This window comes from Myotis daubentonii, chromosome 7 (assembly GCF_963259705.1).
Source record: "Myotis daubentonii chromosome 7, mMyoDau2.1, whole genome shotgun sequence".
Lineage (NCBI taxonomy): Eukaryota > Metazoa > Chordata > Mammalia > Chiroptera > Vespertilionidae > Myotis > Myotis daubentonii.
This window is the reverse complement of record NC_081846.1, coordinates 18,270,208-18,285,501: the sequence shown is the minus strand read 5'-3', so window position 1 is coordinate 18,285,501 and position 15,294 is coordinate 18,270,208. Positions and strand designations below refer to the sequence as shown.

The 15,294-nt window shown below is 39.7% G+C and overlaps 1 protein-coding gene across 1 annotated transcript in view; it reads right to left on the bottom strand.

Annotated features, from left to right (window-relative positions):
- Positions 1–14,923, bottom strand: part of SPAG16 (sperm associated antigen 16) — an 849,807-nt gene extending 834,884 nt beyond the window's left edge. Inside the window, exons 1-3 of the mRNA XM_059702463.1 lie at positions 14,737–14,923; positions 4,898–4,944; positions 530–625 (exon numbers count right to left, since the gene is read on the bottom strand). Coding sequence (XP_059558446.1) covers positions 530–625; positions 4,898–4,944; positions 14,737–14,857 — 264 coding nt within the window. The 5' untranslated portion in view covers positions 14,858–14,923. The remainder of the gene's footprint in view (positions 1–529; positions 626–4,897; positions 4,945–14,736) is intronic.
- Positions 14,924–15,294: the final 371 nt, after the last annotated feature.

Below are 15,294 nucleotides of genomic sequence, written 5' to 3'. Positions count from 1 at the left end.
GCCATCATTGTATTTACTTTTTTAACTGGTGGTATTACAATCATAAAGCATCCTCCACCATATTATTTAATGATATTAGTTCATAGGTCTCACAAGGAAAAAATATCATAATCTATTGGGCATTCCCTATGAGCTAAATATTTCAATGGGGGGTGGGGAGAGGCAAAGACATAGAATGCTTATAAAGCGGATTGTAGAATCTCCATACAGTATCAAATTCTGTACATAAGTGTTTCAAATCCTTGGTTTAATCTCCAATTAAATAGGCAGAGTTCTGAGGGATAGTGTCACTTATTTCAGTTATGCAAGAGTGACCACGCTGTGGAAAATGATAAACCAAAGAAGAGTAAACATGACTACTTATCTAAAGTGAAGGTTTGATGGCAGAGAAATAAAGGTGAAAAAAAGACATAACAGGTGCTAGGGCTGCATTTAGTAAGTGAAGTACTTGAAATGTAAACAACTTGCAAAACTTCACACAGAAATTTATCACTGGTAAACTATAGGCTATGGTTATGTTCAACCTCACCAAAATTTGAGTATCTGTATCCTGTTCTTGAACCATCTGAATTGCTTTTGCCAGATCCTCTTCACCCTCTGGAATGCTAAAATTGTCATCTGGTATCTAAATCATGGAGAAAGAGGAGGATAGGAAGGGTTAGCAAGAAAATACATTATTTCATTTCAGAACTGATTTTTTCCTCATAAAACAATGGATCAAAGAAAGATATTTTATGTAAGACATGATGCCATTTTGAAGATCTATGACAAATGAATAAATATCAAGCAGGAAGCTTTCTGATTTTCTTTTAAACATCACTCAATGTCACTTCTAATAAACTCAATATTAGCTTATGAGCAACTGGATTTATCTATAATGACAAATACAGACTAACAATTGTGCTGAAAGAAATGTTAGGCCATCTAACTGCCACCATTCTCTCTTCATCCCAGATTTTTCTCCCTCGTTACTCTTTCTTTTTTTCAATCTTTAATATCTTTATTGATTAAGGTATTACATATGTGACATCATCCCCCCATAACCACCTCCCCACTCATGCTCCCATCCCTTGTTGTCTGTGTCCATTGGTTGGGCTTGTATGCATGCATACAAGTCCTTTGGTTGTTCTCTCCCCGTTACTCACACCCTCCCATACTTTCCCTTTGAGGTTTGACACTCTGATCGCTGCTTCTCTGTCTCTGAATCTGCCTATGTTGTTCACTATATTCCACAAATGAGTGAGATCATGTTGGTATTTATCTTTCTCTGACTGGCTTATTTTACTTAGAATAATGCTCTCCAGTTCCATCCATGCTGTTGCAAATGGCAAGATTCCTTCTTTTTACCTCAGCGTAGTATTCCATTGTGTAGATGTATATTACTCTTGCTTAACTACTACTAGCAACCACACACCTCTAGTTTATTTAAAAAAATAAAATAATACTGCCTGAATGTTAAGCTATTGGAAGAATATAATCAAATCTAACAATGATATTAATGATAGTTAACATGTATTGCATGCTTCTTATGTGCTCATCACAGTTTTAAGGCCTTTACTATTATTTAACTCATTCAGAACTTTCATGTGGTATGTATCAATATAATCTCCATTATACCAGCAGTAATAACAAGCCTGTGTTCTTTGTTTGTCCTGTCTCCTGCTTGCCCAGGCCAGAAATTGCTAGGCCTGCACCCACACAGTTTCATTCACAGCTTCTGCATCCTAGGAGAGTCTCTATCCTCCAAGTCTCAGAAATAATGATAGGTCCCACTGGAGCAGTGAATTAAAGGAAAGGTTTTAGACAGTAAGCACATTAGATAGAAGTAGAGTTAAGTTGGAAGGAAGCATAGGGTCTGCACGCCAGCTAGGTGGTAGAAATTTGGGAAACTCAGCCAAGAGCAGATGGGATTATAGTAAATGCCTATTAGACAGAGAAGACTTTCTGTAGTATGGATCCAGAAGGTAGGTGATAAGGAGTTGACTCTGAAGGACAATTAATAAGAACATACAAATGGCCAGATGTTTTAAGCAATCTAAATTTTTTAATGAGAATTTTCATGCCTTAGTCTTAACCAGCTGATATGGCTAAAAAACGAACAACTCTTGCCGAGCCAGCATGGCTCAGTGATAGAGTGTCGACCTATGAACCAGGAGGTAAGGGCTCCATTTTCAGCCAGGGCACATGCCCAGGTTGTGGGCTCTATCCCCAGTAGGGAGCATGTAGGAGGCAGCTGATCAATGATTCTCTCTCATCATTGATGATTCTATTTCTCTCCCTCTCCCTTCCTCTCTAAAATCAATAAAAATATATGTATATTTTTAAACTAGAAACTCTTAAGGAATAAATAAATAAATAGGTCTCAAGAACAACCATAATAAATTGACAGAGTACTCAAAATAAAATTTTAAAAAAAATGACTGAATTTGAAGATGGCAGTGTAGGTAAATGCATGTACTCATTGCACCCCACAACCACATCAAAATTACAACTAAAATACAAAACAACTATCATCCTGAACTGCTGGAAAGCTGGCTTAATGGAATCCCTACAACTAGAGAAGTAAATAAGAAAGCACACTGAGACTGGTAGAAGATGTGGAGGTGCAGAATGGGCTGGTGCCACTTTTTTAATTGGGAGGGAGATCATCTCTGCGGGGGCCACTCTGAGAAGCAAGAGGTCCCAGGTCTGGGAAAAGAAGTCCCTAGGGACAGTAAGAACTACAGGTTGTAAAAACGAGTTCAGATTGGGGCTCAGTGACATAGAGGCTGCTAGAGACTGTTCCTCTTAAAAGGCTGGCACCATGAACTGAACTTACAAGGTCCTGATTCCTCTGAGCTCCAGCACTAGGCAAGGCTGTGGGGGACACAGACACACACAGGAGAAATTGGGTTGTCAAACATCTGGGCAGGAACTTGGGGGCAGCTTTCTCCCAGACAGAGATGATTGTTCCTATACTGGGACCTTCCCAGTAGCAAGGCTGACCGGCAGCCATTTCTGTTTGCTCTGCCTGGTGATTCCCTAAGACCCTGCCCTCATCCAATTTACAACCCCACACATAAGCTGTGTAGCAGCTTTTGCATATGAATGGCCTGTCCTTGCTCAAACAAGCTGCAGCTGGGTCAGGGAGCCCCAAACCTATCAATAAAAGGCCCAAGACCAAGCACCAGCACCAGCCTGCCTTGCTTCTCAGCTGGGCCTTGTCTGGGCACTTTCAAACTCAATACAAAGAGGAGGAATCTGCAGATCTCACTGAAGCTACTGCTGGGTGGCCCCAGGCAGTGGCTGACTTTGCACCTCCCTGGAGACCTGAGAGCCAGTGTACCAGGTGGTCAGTGTCAGACCATACAAGATTACAACTCTACATATCCATAAGAGACACACTCAAAGTGAAGACTCAGTGAGCAACAATGCCCCACTGAAGCAAGTCCTGATCCATAAGGGTGTCTCCTGCACAGCAGCTCTCCCACTGTAATTGCAGCTGGGCCTCACAGCCAATTGGCCTAGAAGTCAATTCCTCCCAGTAACACCCACAGAAATCAAGGCTCAACTACAACAAGATTGTGATCACAGCCCACAAAGTGGTGCACCTAGAGCCCACAGCTCAGGTGACTGGGGAGGCTGAGCCACTGGGTACTATAGAACACCTCCTACACAAGACCACTCTAACAACTCAAGGAGAAATAGCAGCTCTGGCCAATAACTAGAAACAAACACAGCAAAGCAGCCAAAATGTAGAGACAAATGAAAGAAATGGAAGAAAGCAAATTACTGGATATAGAGTTCAAAACCATCGTTATAGAGTTACTCAAGAATCTTCTAGAAATCTCTAAAAAAATGGAAAAGGACCAGAGGGGACATCTGACTATAAAAAGCATAATATTTAGGGATTCAACAGTAGAGTAGAGGATTCTGAGAATCAAATCAACGATTTGAAATATTAGGAAGCAAAAAACACCCAACCAGAAGAGCAAAAGAATAAAGAATCCAAACATATGAATATAGTGTAAGGAGCCTTTGGGACAACTTCAAGTGTACCAACATTTGTATTATGGGGGTGCCAGAAGAAGAGAGAGCAACAGATAATGAAAACCTGTTTGAAGAAATAATGACAGAAAACATCTCCTACCTGGTGAAAGAAATAGACTTACAAGTTTAGGAATCACAGAGAGTCCCAAACAAGAGGAACCCAAAGAGGACCACATCAAGATACATCATAATTGAAATGCCAAGGGCTAAACACAAAGTGAAAATCTTAAAAACAGCAAGAGAAAAACAGTTGGTTATCTACAAGGGAATGCCCATATGACTGCAAGCTGATTTCTCAACAGAAACTATGCAGGCCAGAAGGGGGTGGCAATAAATATTCAAAGTGATGAATAGCAAGAACCTACAACCAAGATTATTTTACCCAGCAAAGCTTATCATTAAGAACTGAAGGTCAGATAAAGAGCTTCACAGACAAGAAAAAGCTAAAGTTGTTCATCACCACCAAACATTATATGAAATGTTGAAGGGTATTCTTTAAGAAGAAGAAAAAAAAAAGATCAAAAATATAAACGACAAAATGGCAACAAATACATGCTTATCAATAATTGAATCTAAAAATCGAAGTAAACAAATAAGAAATCTAATGAACAGAATAAACTGGTGAATAAAATAGAATCGGAGGCATGGAAATGGAACATACTGATGATTCTCAGAAGAAAGGGGGGGTGGGGGCTGAGAAGAGATTAAACAAAGATTTTATATGCATATACGCATTACCTATGGACATAGACAATAGGGTGGCAAAGGCCTGGGATGGGGCGAGAACCTGGTGGAGGGGGGCAATAGGGAGCAAAAAAGAGGGACATCTGTAATAATCTCAACGATAAAGATTAAAATAAATAATTACCTCTTCATATTCGTAATCATCTTCAGACGGTTCAGTTATGGTGACCTCTGAACATTTTGTCAAGTTTTAATCTCAAAATATATGGAATAAAATGATGACATTTAAAACTGATTTGTCCTTGAATTGGTAGATCAAAATTTTCATCAATGAAAGTTATTTAAATTTCCACTTTTTTCTTATATATACTTCTCAATTTTAAAATTAAATCCTCTTCTCAGGAAAGGCAGGGTACTTTTCAAACAAATATAAACTATATAGTAATTATAATTCAGCCGTTCATAAATTATCAAGAAATAAGCATTAAAATATCAGAAATGATTCTAATTAAAATTCTAACAACATTGCTGGAACACTTTTACAATTATAAGTTAGTCTAATTATAAATGAAAACTTCTACAGTTATTTTGTTTACTTTTCAAATGTATAGAGTTAGTTATGCCAAGTTCAAAAGGTATTAAACACTTTAATGCACAGTAATGGTTATGAAAATCAAAGATGAGATTAGCCTAGTTTTCATTTCGCTGCTGGTTATAAGAAATTGTCTCTGTTATTCTGTCTTCCAAGAGTTAGCTGAAGGTGCATATAACAACTTACGTTGTTTGTAATAAGAACTGACAACATAGTATTTAATAGAGGCTGGATGCTGTCCTAAGGGTTTTACAGGTATTAACTCATTTCATCCTCATCCTGTGTATGAAGCTGGAACCCCCAGGATCTCCATTTTACAGACCAGGCTCAAAGGCACAGACTGCACAGTGAGGGCCTAACCAACTGGGAATAAGCCCCAGGACAGCGGTTCTCAACCTGTGGGTTGCGACCCCTTTGGCAGTCGAACGACCCTATCACAGGGGTCGCCTAAGACCATCCTGCATATCAGATATTTACATCATGATTCATAACAGTAGCAACATTACAGTTATGAAGTAGCAACGAAAATGATTTTATGGTTGGGTCACAACGTGAGGAACTGTATTTAAAGGGCCAGAAGGTTAAGAACCACTGCCCCAGGAGCTTCACTATGCAATACTACCTCTCCTGTTGCTTTGTATGGGTTTTCTGTGTATGGAAATACTTGAGGCTTTTGCCAATTATTTTCCACATAGTTCTAAACCTCTAAAGATAGGTAATACGTTCTTTTTTCTTTTTTGTAATGCATTCTTGTTACTCAGCCTAATTATAAGCAATAACTCTTTAGTATTTGCCTTATTATTTGAAGATACACATAAACCAATTTCAGTGATAACCAACCCTCAGGACCCAGGTACCTGTCAAAGGGCTGTATTTTACGGTCAAACATGAGTGTCTCTCCCAAAAATATGGTGAAAAGTAATTTAGGTTAAAAAACAAGTAATTCAAGGTAGACTAAGCAACCACACGCCAAAAAAAAAAAAAAAAAAAAAAAGTTGCATGCCTGCAGCCCATCTCCTGACCTGGAATTCACCCTGACTGAGTACCAGGAGTGAAGAACTTACGTTTCACTAACATCCTACTTAAAGTACTTCCAAATGCGCCCAACGTTCTTTGGCAAAGCCACTCTGATGTTTTCAGGTCTTTCTTAGGTTAGATCCTCATTTCTAGGTACCAAAATCAGTATTTTTTAAAAAAAACTTATTGCAGTATAACAAACTCCCAAAAACTTTGGGCTTAAAAAAAAAACACATAACACAATAAGCATCCATTATCTCATGTTTTCTGTGATCAAGAATTCAGTAATGGCTTAGCTGAAAGATTTTTATTTGGGGTCATTCATGAGGTCTCAGTTGAGGTGGCAGCCAGGGTTGTAGTCGCATGAAGGCTAAACTGAAGGAATAGGATCTATTTCCTGAAGGTTCACTGATATTGTTGTCTGGAGGACTCAGATCTCCCCATGTGGATCTCTCCATGGGCTTCTTAAATCTCCTTAAGATGTGGAGGCTAGCTACCTCCAGAATAAATAATCCAAGAAAACAAAGGGGAAGCCACAATTTCTTTTATGAACAGCTACAATATCATATATCCAACATCCAATTGGTTACCCAGGTCAGCCCTATTCAGTATGAAGACACTATACAAGCTCATTTACACCCTCAGGTGAAAATCACTGGGCATCGTTTTGCAGGCTGGCTACTATATCCCTTATAGGGTTTCAAGGGCAGTAAAGGAATTAACATATGTAAATCACTTAGAACAGTGCATGGCTTACAGTAAAGGTTACGTACTGTGTTTGCTATTATTGTCCACGTTCTGGAAAGAGATGAGTACCTGTGGAAAAATTCTCGTAAGTCTCCCATGGCCCAGTTCCCCCATATGTTAAGATAAATGGATGAAAGCTTTCTAAATCTTCCTCCTCCTAAATTTATATTTATCTGACACACTTTCATTTAATGAGATAAAATTTCCCGAGTATCAGATACAGGAAGTCAGTCTTTATTTTTATTGTTGACATTATTTCCTCACCTTTGCCCCCTCCACCTAATTCTCTCCCCAACCCCTTCCCTCTGGCCATCACTACACTGTTGTCTGTGTCTATAGGTTATGCATGTATGTTCTTTGGCTAATCCCTTCATCTTTTGTCCAGTCCCCACGCACCCTTCTTCCCCCTGACAGTGATCAGAACGTTCAATGTATCCATGCCTCTGTTTCTATCTTGTTTATCCTTTTATTTTGTTCATTAGATTATATAAGTGAGATCATTCATTTTTGTCTTTCTAGGACTGGCTTATTTCACTCAGCATAATAATCTCTAGCGCTATCTATGCTGTTGCAAAAAATAAGAGTCAGCTTCTCTCTTATGGAAAAAGTATGCTCTCTTCTGAGAGACAACTACTAGAAATTGATTTTGTAAGCATTCACCTGTCATTAAATCTCCTGAAAAGTAATGCTGTCCTTCATCACTGTTCATACCATAAAAAATTCCACAAAAAGCAAATATTCAATAATTATCTGGATAGACTTGATAATTGCAAATAAAACAACTGCTAACAAATTATTGTGAGGAAGAAAGGTGAAAGCAAAGGTTGCAAAACATAGCAATATGTAGAGGAAAAGCGTGATTTGTTCTAAAAGCTTTGGAAATATCTAACAACACCTGCATACTCTATCCTGAAAATAATATAACCAACAGATTTTAATCGCTAGTAAAATATTCTGTTTCCACACAATCAAAGGAGACTAAGAAAAAATAGCTATCATTTTGTAGAGCTTAAAAAGTACTATTACATGGAAAGTAATCATATTTATTCTCATAACAACCTTGTGAGATTGAATGGCACAGATACACTCATCTTCAAAAAAAAAAAGAAAAAGAAAAGAAACTGAATCAAATTGAAAAAAATCCCACAAAAAATGAATCAAACAGATTAATAGGTTTTCCCAAAATCACATAGTTTTGAGTGACAAAGACACGTTTCTTGAATATGTCAAGAATTTTCAACTAAGCCATAGTATCTCTATAGTGACACAATAGGAATGTGCAATTTTTGCTAATATCCTAGATAATAAACTCAAATCTAGTTGTTTTTCAAACTCTTAAAAAATAGTATGGACAACTAAATCAAATCATTTAAATAGCTCAATGTGAATTCCTTAAAGAAGGGATAAGTATGAAAGGTCTAAAGACCCAAAAATTAAATTAACCAAGGCCAAGAGATTAATGAGACAAAAGATCAGGAAAAGGACAAAAACCCAAAATAGGAACTGGTATCCTCTTTGATTTATATTTTTAGTATCCACAATGTGACTTGAACAGAAAATCTTCCCAGCAGCAACTCAGTTGAAATGTGATGTTGCAGTGTTGCTGAGAAATAAATGTGCGTTGGCATGTATGTTGGCATGCATCTGTCTATCTGACTAGCTGGCTAGCAACACATGGACAAACGCATGAACGAATCCCAAAATGATTCTGTGACAGTTTACAAACATGCATACATTGCAAAATATAAAAATAAGTGCATATGGAAATTTGAGAAAAAGGGAAATAAGTAGAAATAAAAGTAAAGACGTAGTACATGCCATGGGTCTCATAATTTTGTGAAATGTAGGCCACGGGTTTGACTATAAGCTTCCCAGCAGTCAGGGTGAAAAGGAGGATATGATTAGATACCGATTCAATATCCATCCAATGAAAACAGATGAATTTCTCAGTAGATGTACAGCAATTTCTGGTTGCAAAGCATGAATAAATTACACTCCCAGATTCTCATGACGAGGACACTGTAGGTTGTACAGATACGGATCCCCTTGGCCCTCGGGATGGCAGAAAGACAGCATAAAGCAGAACTGACAGAATACCACGTATGGGAAGCACTACTTTAGAGGCAGAATTGCCAGAGTGGAAATAGACAATTCATCAGAATTGTCTGAAAGATAAAACCTTCACAGATGAGAAAGTTTCCCAGTAAAAGTAGAACCACAGTAATCGAATCTCCTAGGTGAGCCTATTTTCCAGGAAATGTCCCTACAATTAAGCTGGTCACAATTCTCACGCAATTTTTTCCCCACTGTAGAATAATAAGCTGGCATCTGGCTTAAAACCAGTTTATTAATGCCAAGCTGACTCTGGGCCCTTACAAAGCTCCCTTCCCTTTATCTACCTATATTCCTTCAAAGAACATCACTGAACTCCAGTTCTGAAATTCACTTTTTCCAGCCTGTTCCCCTCAGATCTGGTTCTTGCCTTTTGGCCTGTTTGAGCTTAACTTGACACTTATCCTGGGCCTGGTTTGCTAGTCTGCTCTTACCGAGGCTACCGTCTGTGGCTCCCCTTTGCTGCCTGGTCTGCAGCCACATTCTCTCACACCACCTACTTCCAAGCCAGATTCTGTGTCCTAGAGTCATAGCCTGGACTCAGACCAGGGTCCCACTTCTCCACATCTCCCCTTGCCCTGGAAGGAATGTAATAGTATTTGTGAGTTTGCATAGCATGACTCAGCTCCCTGGTACTTGGTCAACACAGGTGAACTAATGGGCACTTTTTGCACTAGCAGAATTTTCACTAGATCCTGACCATCTAGATATTATCAGAAAACGGACAACAGGCACCCACACTGAAATTGCCAGGGAGCCGGATACCCATCACAGACCTACAGGAGACACAATAGCAGGAAGCCTGAGAAGTATCTCAGCTGGTCGAGTGGAGCAGAGCTCGAGGTGCCACTTGTCATGACGCTGTCACAAATAAGGTTCTGCAAAAGGACCACAGATACAAGCAGCATACGGCATAGCTCACACACTCGTCTCTCCCACTACCACATTTATAGGTCGTGATCACTGCCAGCAGCCGCATCTCCATAAAGAACTGGAGTGAAACATATAGCTAATTATATTTTCCATGATTTCCCAAAGCTGCTATAGGCAGAAATTGCTTTGTAATCTTTGCCATCACTGCAGAGCCAATGTACACAAAGGCAATCGAAAATCTAGGTTGGATCCTCCATAATCAACACTTTACTTACTAAACTGAAATCAAAGAAAAGTGCTGTAAATAGGAAACATCATAGTTATGTTCCCTTTCTTAGGAATCCCAGTGTAAATAAAGCAAGTTAGCTGAATAATGTAAACCAAACATGGGAAATAACTGGCATGCTGGCTACCACTTTCCCCAGTGTTTGCTTCCTGCAGTCTTTCCCACCGAGTCTTCATTAGGCCTCAGAATTCTTATTAACACACATACCAGGAAGCCACTACCATTTCAGTTGCATTGCCCAGAATGGAAATGTATTGGCCACCCTTGCCCTGGACAGCTGCTGCAACTGGAAAATACCTCTTTCTACATATAAGACTCATATATAAGACTTCCACAGTGGGCGGCGGTGTAAGCTTTCCAATTTGTAAGCCAGTAGATACACAAAGATATCAACATATTGTATGTCTGTCTGAAAATATAAGGGGAAAAGGTTAAGATGTTTGCATACAGCCTTGCGACTCCTATTACAGTTCTTACCAGCAGCTCCCACGAGCTTGTTAGCAATGCTAAGTCTCAGCCCTGACCTGGACTTACTGAATTAAAACCTTCACTTAAAGATCCATATCTGTGATTCATATGCACATTAAAGTTTGCTTCAACTAGAGGACACAGAACAAAGCACATTTCTTTTCTCTCCAAATAGCCTATGACTTTCCTGCATGTAAAGGTCAGCACCCTGAGCTTAGTAACATGCCTCCTGGTCCAGATTCTACATTCAGATCGTCTCCTTTCTATTTGACTGTATGTAGGGTGCCACTAAGTACCCGTGTGCAAATTCAGTATTGCAATGATAATAAGGAATGCTCAACTTGAGTACATAATGATAATATTGAGGATTTTACAGTATCTTTTCATTTAATACTATAAACATTCCAGAGAAGCAATGTAACAGAGAGAAGAAATTTTAAAATGTTAAGAAGAATAAAATATTTTTAAATGACAAAAGTTCCATTTTAATTAAACAAAGTTATCAGAGAACAGTACGCTATTGTAATGAAAGACTGGCCAGGACTGTCACTTAAAAAGACAAGCATCCATCTTAGGTGAGTATCGATTTAGTGTGATCACCATATTTCAGGGTCTGGAATCCTTAATTTTGCATTTTCACACACAGTTAAGTTTGGAGCTGCCTTGAAAAACTGGCTTAACTCACTCAATCCTCAGAAATCACTGTTCAGAGATAGCTGGGACCAGAGGGCACATTTTCAGTAGCCAGTAAACTTATTTATGTCCACAGTCTCATGGGCCAAATTCTTAGTGTTAGAATGCCTAGAAAGATGATATAATAATCAAAGGCTAGTTGGGGAGTAGGGAATAGCCACAAAGAGGGTAGATAACAAAAATGACATTCTGTGGGCCTCCCTTTCCTAGAGTCATGTATTCCATTCCTTGAACAAGGTCTTTCTCGAGACAGGTAGCAACAAAATCAATTACGCCTTAGCTTTCTTAGTACAATTCATTCCTGCCGGCATGTCCCAACTGGAATCGGGCTTTCCCAAATGTCTCCAGCCACACATTAATAGGCAGCCATGGTAACTACTGCAACTGAAAACCTCACCCAAGTGGTATTGATTTCTAATAGAGGGGGTTCATTTGCAAAAGACAATCAACCTGCATTAAATTCCACATGTGAGTGAAATCATATGGTCCTTGTTCTCTGACGGGCTTGTTTCACTTAGCATAATGTTCTCCAGGTCTGTCCGTGCCATCCCAAAGGGTACACAAAATGAACTAACAAGCAAAATAGAGAAAAACTCATAGAGAGCAGGCTGATAGCTCGGGGGTTTTGGGGGGTAGCGGGGGAGAGGGGGTATTGAGCAAAAAAAGAAAAATGAAAGAAAAAACTCATAGACCTGGACAATAGTGTGGTGATTCTGGGAGGAGGGAGAAGTGGAAAAGGGTATATGAGAGATAAATGATGATGGAAAAATCACGGGGGAAAAAAGAGAAAAGACAACCAACCTTCTTTACAAATTCTGGAGACATCTATGTGGCCCTTTACAGATCATTCAGTTAAAATCTAGCCTTATATTCCACAATGCTGCAAATACCTTTTTTATGAAGAGTTCTCCAAAGGGCCTATGCACTCCATGACCACACTTCGTAAAGCTCTGGCGATAGCTAAATAAGGACTATGTCATGTATATTTGTATCTCATCTTTTGAAAGTTTAAAACATAAAAGCAATGATATTGTGAAGTGCTTCAGAAGAGAAACAGGTGTCACTATGAGGTTCCAAAGGAGGGGTGGTGCAGGGGTAAGAAATATTTATTTTTCCTGAATACATTCTCTACCCTGTTGTAAAGAATGTGGGGACTTTATTGATGAAGCCATTCAACCCATGATGGATCCTGGCTATGTTTCTGGTTTGGGCCACACTAATGTGTACATGTTCTTCATGTGTAAATGTTTAAAAGCAAAGAAAAAGCTGATTTCCTGGGGAATTTGAGTCAACACCTTTCAAAGCCTTGCTCAATATTGATAGCTTGTTGTCTAGTGTTCTAGGAGCATCTGTTCCGTCATAAATAAAGTCCAGCACTAGATGCCATAGATTAGAAGTGATAAAGTGTACGTACAAAGTAGAGAACATCAGATTTCTGGTTCATTTGTGCTTATTATAACTTTTATTTATCCGCTGCAATAGCTCAATTAAATTACCTGAGAGCTAAAGACTTTAAACCCAAGAAAGTCTCACTTCAGCAACTATCATAATTGCCTTAAGAAACAATGTCAAATAACATTATACAGTCAACTCTTAATTATGCACGTTAGGAGAGCCCAGGGATACTGGGATACTTTGCATTCAGAAGTAATCCTCCAAACTAAGAGTTAAGTCTCCCCCATGTCTAAACCTTACCTGAACATTGCACTGAATGTAGAAAAATTGACTGGTTAAATGTTTAGCTTTGTTATCCCCTGACTACTCTTTGGTTGAAAGCCAAAACAGTAGTCAGTCAAGCAAAGAGAGATGAAAGGAAAGCAAAGGGCCTAGGTGATTCCCAAAATAGATAATGAAAGTATGAAAACTTGGAGTTGCTTGTATTTGCAAGTGTGATTATCAAGAGAAATCTTGATAGGTTTTGTGCAAAATGCTACATGCTGGCAGTGTGACTCAGTGATCCCCCTGTCAATTAAGTGAACACAGATCTCGTTGCTGAAAATTGTGCTATCTTGGAGTCCCACCATTTATTTCACAAAAATGTCATAAAAAGTTACCTCACATTTGTCTTATGATAACAATTAACTATGTGTTACAGAAATCATTTCAATACAGACAAAAATGGTAAGATGCCTGATTACTATTCGCTAGCAAGGATACTGGGTAACTTTATACTTGATGTAGATTGCTCTGTAAAAAAAAGTTGACTTGTTTTTTAATTTAAAAAGGACTATTACTTTTAAAAAGCTTGACAGAACTATGAAAACAGAATATAAAACTTAATTTAAGACACTAAAACACCCACATATTCCATTCAAATCAATTTCTAAACTCTTCAAACTTATACGCCTGGAAAGATCACGTTTGCCTCCAGTAGAATGCTGCATACTTCCTTTGATCTTTTCAACCAAGTTCCTCAGAGTTCCCCACAGCAGGGATGTGTACTGAGCCTGAGTCAGACAGATTAATCAGTTTGCCAAAGCTCACAACCACGAGGAGAGCTGAAAAGATTGTTGTAGTATTTTAATCCTCATCTTAGGAGATGTTTTACTGATGAGAGAGAGAGAGAGAGAGAGAGAGAGAGAGAAACATCGACCTGTTGCCACCCATAACCCACCAGGGATTGAAGGGAGCTCAAAAGTTTTACACAAGAAATAGTTAACTTAATTATCCACATACGGCTATTCAGTTTTTTGCTATTTCTTTTGATAATTGCTCATCACTTTCTGGCTTTCTCCCAACACTTCTCAGCCCTGTCAGCTCACCAGGATATTATTTAGGTGCTAAAGAAGAAAAAAACAAACAAACGTATTTATTATTAAAAAGCCAAAATTGAAACTACCCAGGAAGTTGATGCTATCAAAATAAACCTTTTTAAGCATTGGATACAGGTGGGACACTCTGAGCTTCAGCTCCTTAAAAGCCCAAAGACAGAGGATTCCCTAGTCTCCAAACTTTCTTGACCATTTCCTTCTGGAATCCTGAAAGCTTGGGGAAAACACTGAGCCGAGGGTTGGATCAATATGTTGTTCCACCTTCACACAAAACTTTTATCCAAAGTTTACTCCGATAACTATATAAGGGGGTTTCGGTGGCAGAAAGGCCAGCTTGAGCTCCAACTGGGTAGAATCGGGGCCCCAAGCCTCCAGGACGCCCCCCAGTGGAGAGCTCAGGCCCTGGCCCCTAATACCCGTTACTGCAGCCGGCGCCTGGGGCCGCGCCCATATGGGAAGGATACGCTCCAGGTAGTAGGTTCCCTCTGCCATGTCCGAGGCGTCCCCGCCAGCCGCCGAGCCCATGCCCAAAGCTTCTTCCAGAGCCCGCAGGGACGAGGTGGGCACCCCTTGCTGAGCAGCCATCGGGGAGCTCTGGGCCGTACCCCCCGCCTGTGCACCGCGTTCCTAGGAGCAACGTCGTCGATGATGCCTGCCAACGACCCCACGCAGCTGTCGCGAGAGCCTGACCCTCCATCACCCCTCCCACCAGGCCAGCTCCGGACACGGAAGGGCTGCCCAGCGACACTCCTTGGTGCCCTCTGAGCGTCCCGGGTTACCACGGCAACGTCGTTGCCTAGTTACCCTGAGCGTTCCGAGGCCAAAGCAGTGGGCTTGGATTACACACATTTTCTGACGGGGCAGCTTGGTTTTCTTTAGGTTTGTTTGACCTTGACATTTCTTACTTTATTTCTTCCCTAAATTGCCTTTCTCTGGAATCTTACATATCCATCAGCAGTCTCCGGATTTTAGATATGTGTGGAGAGTCCCATTATCTCCAGGGAAAAGGAAGATTCTCAGTG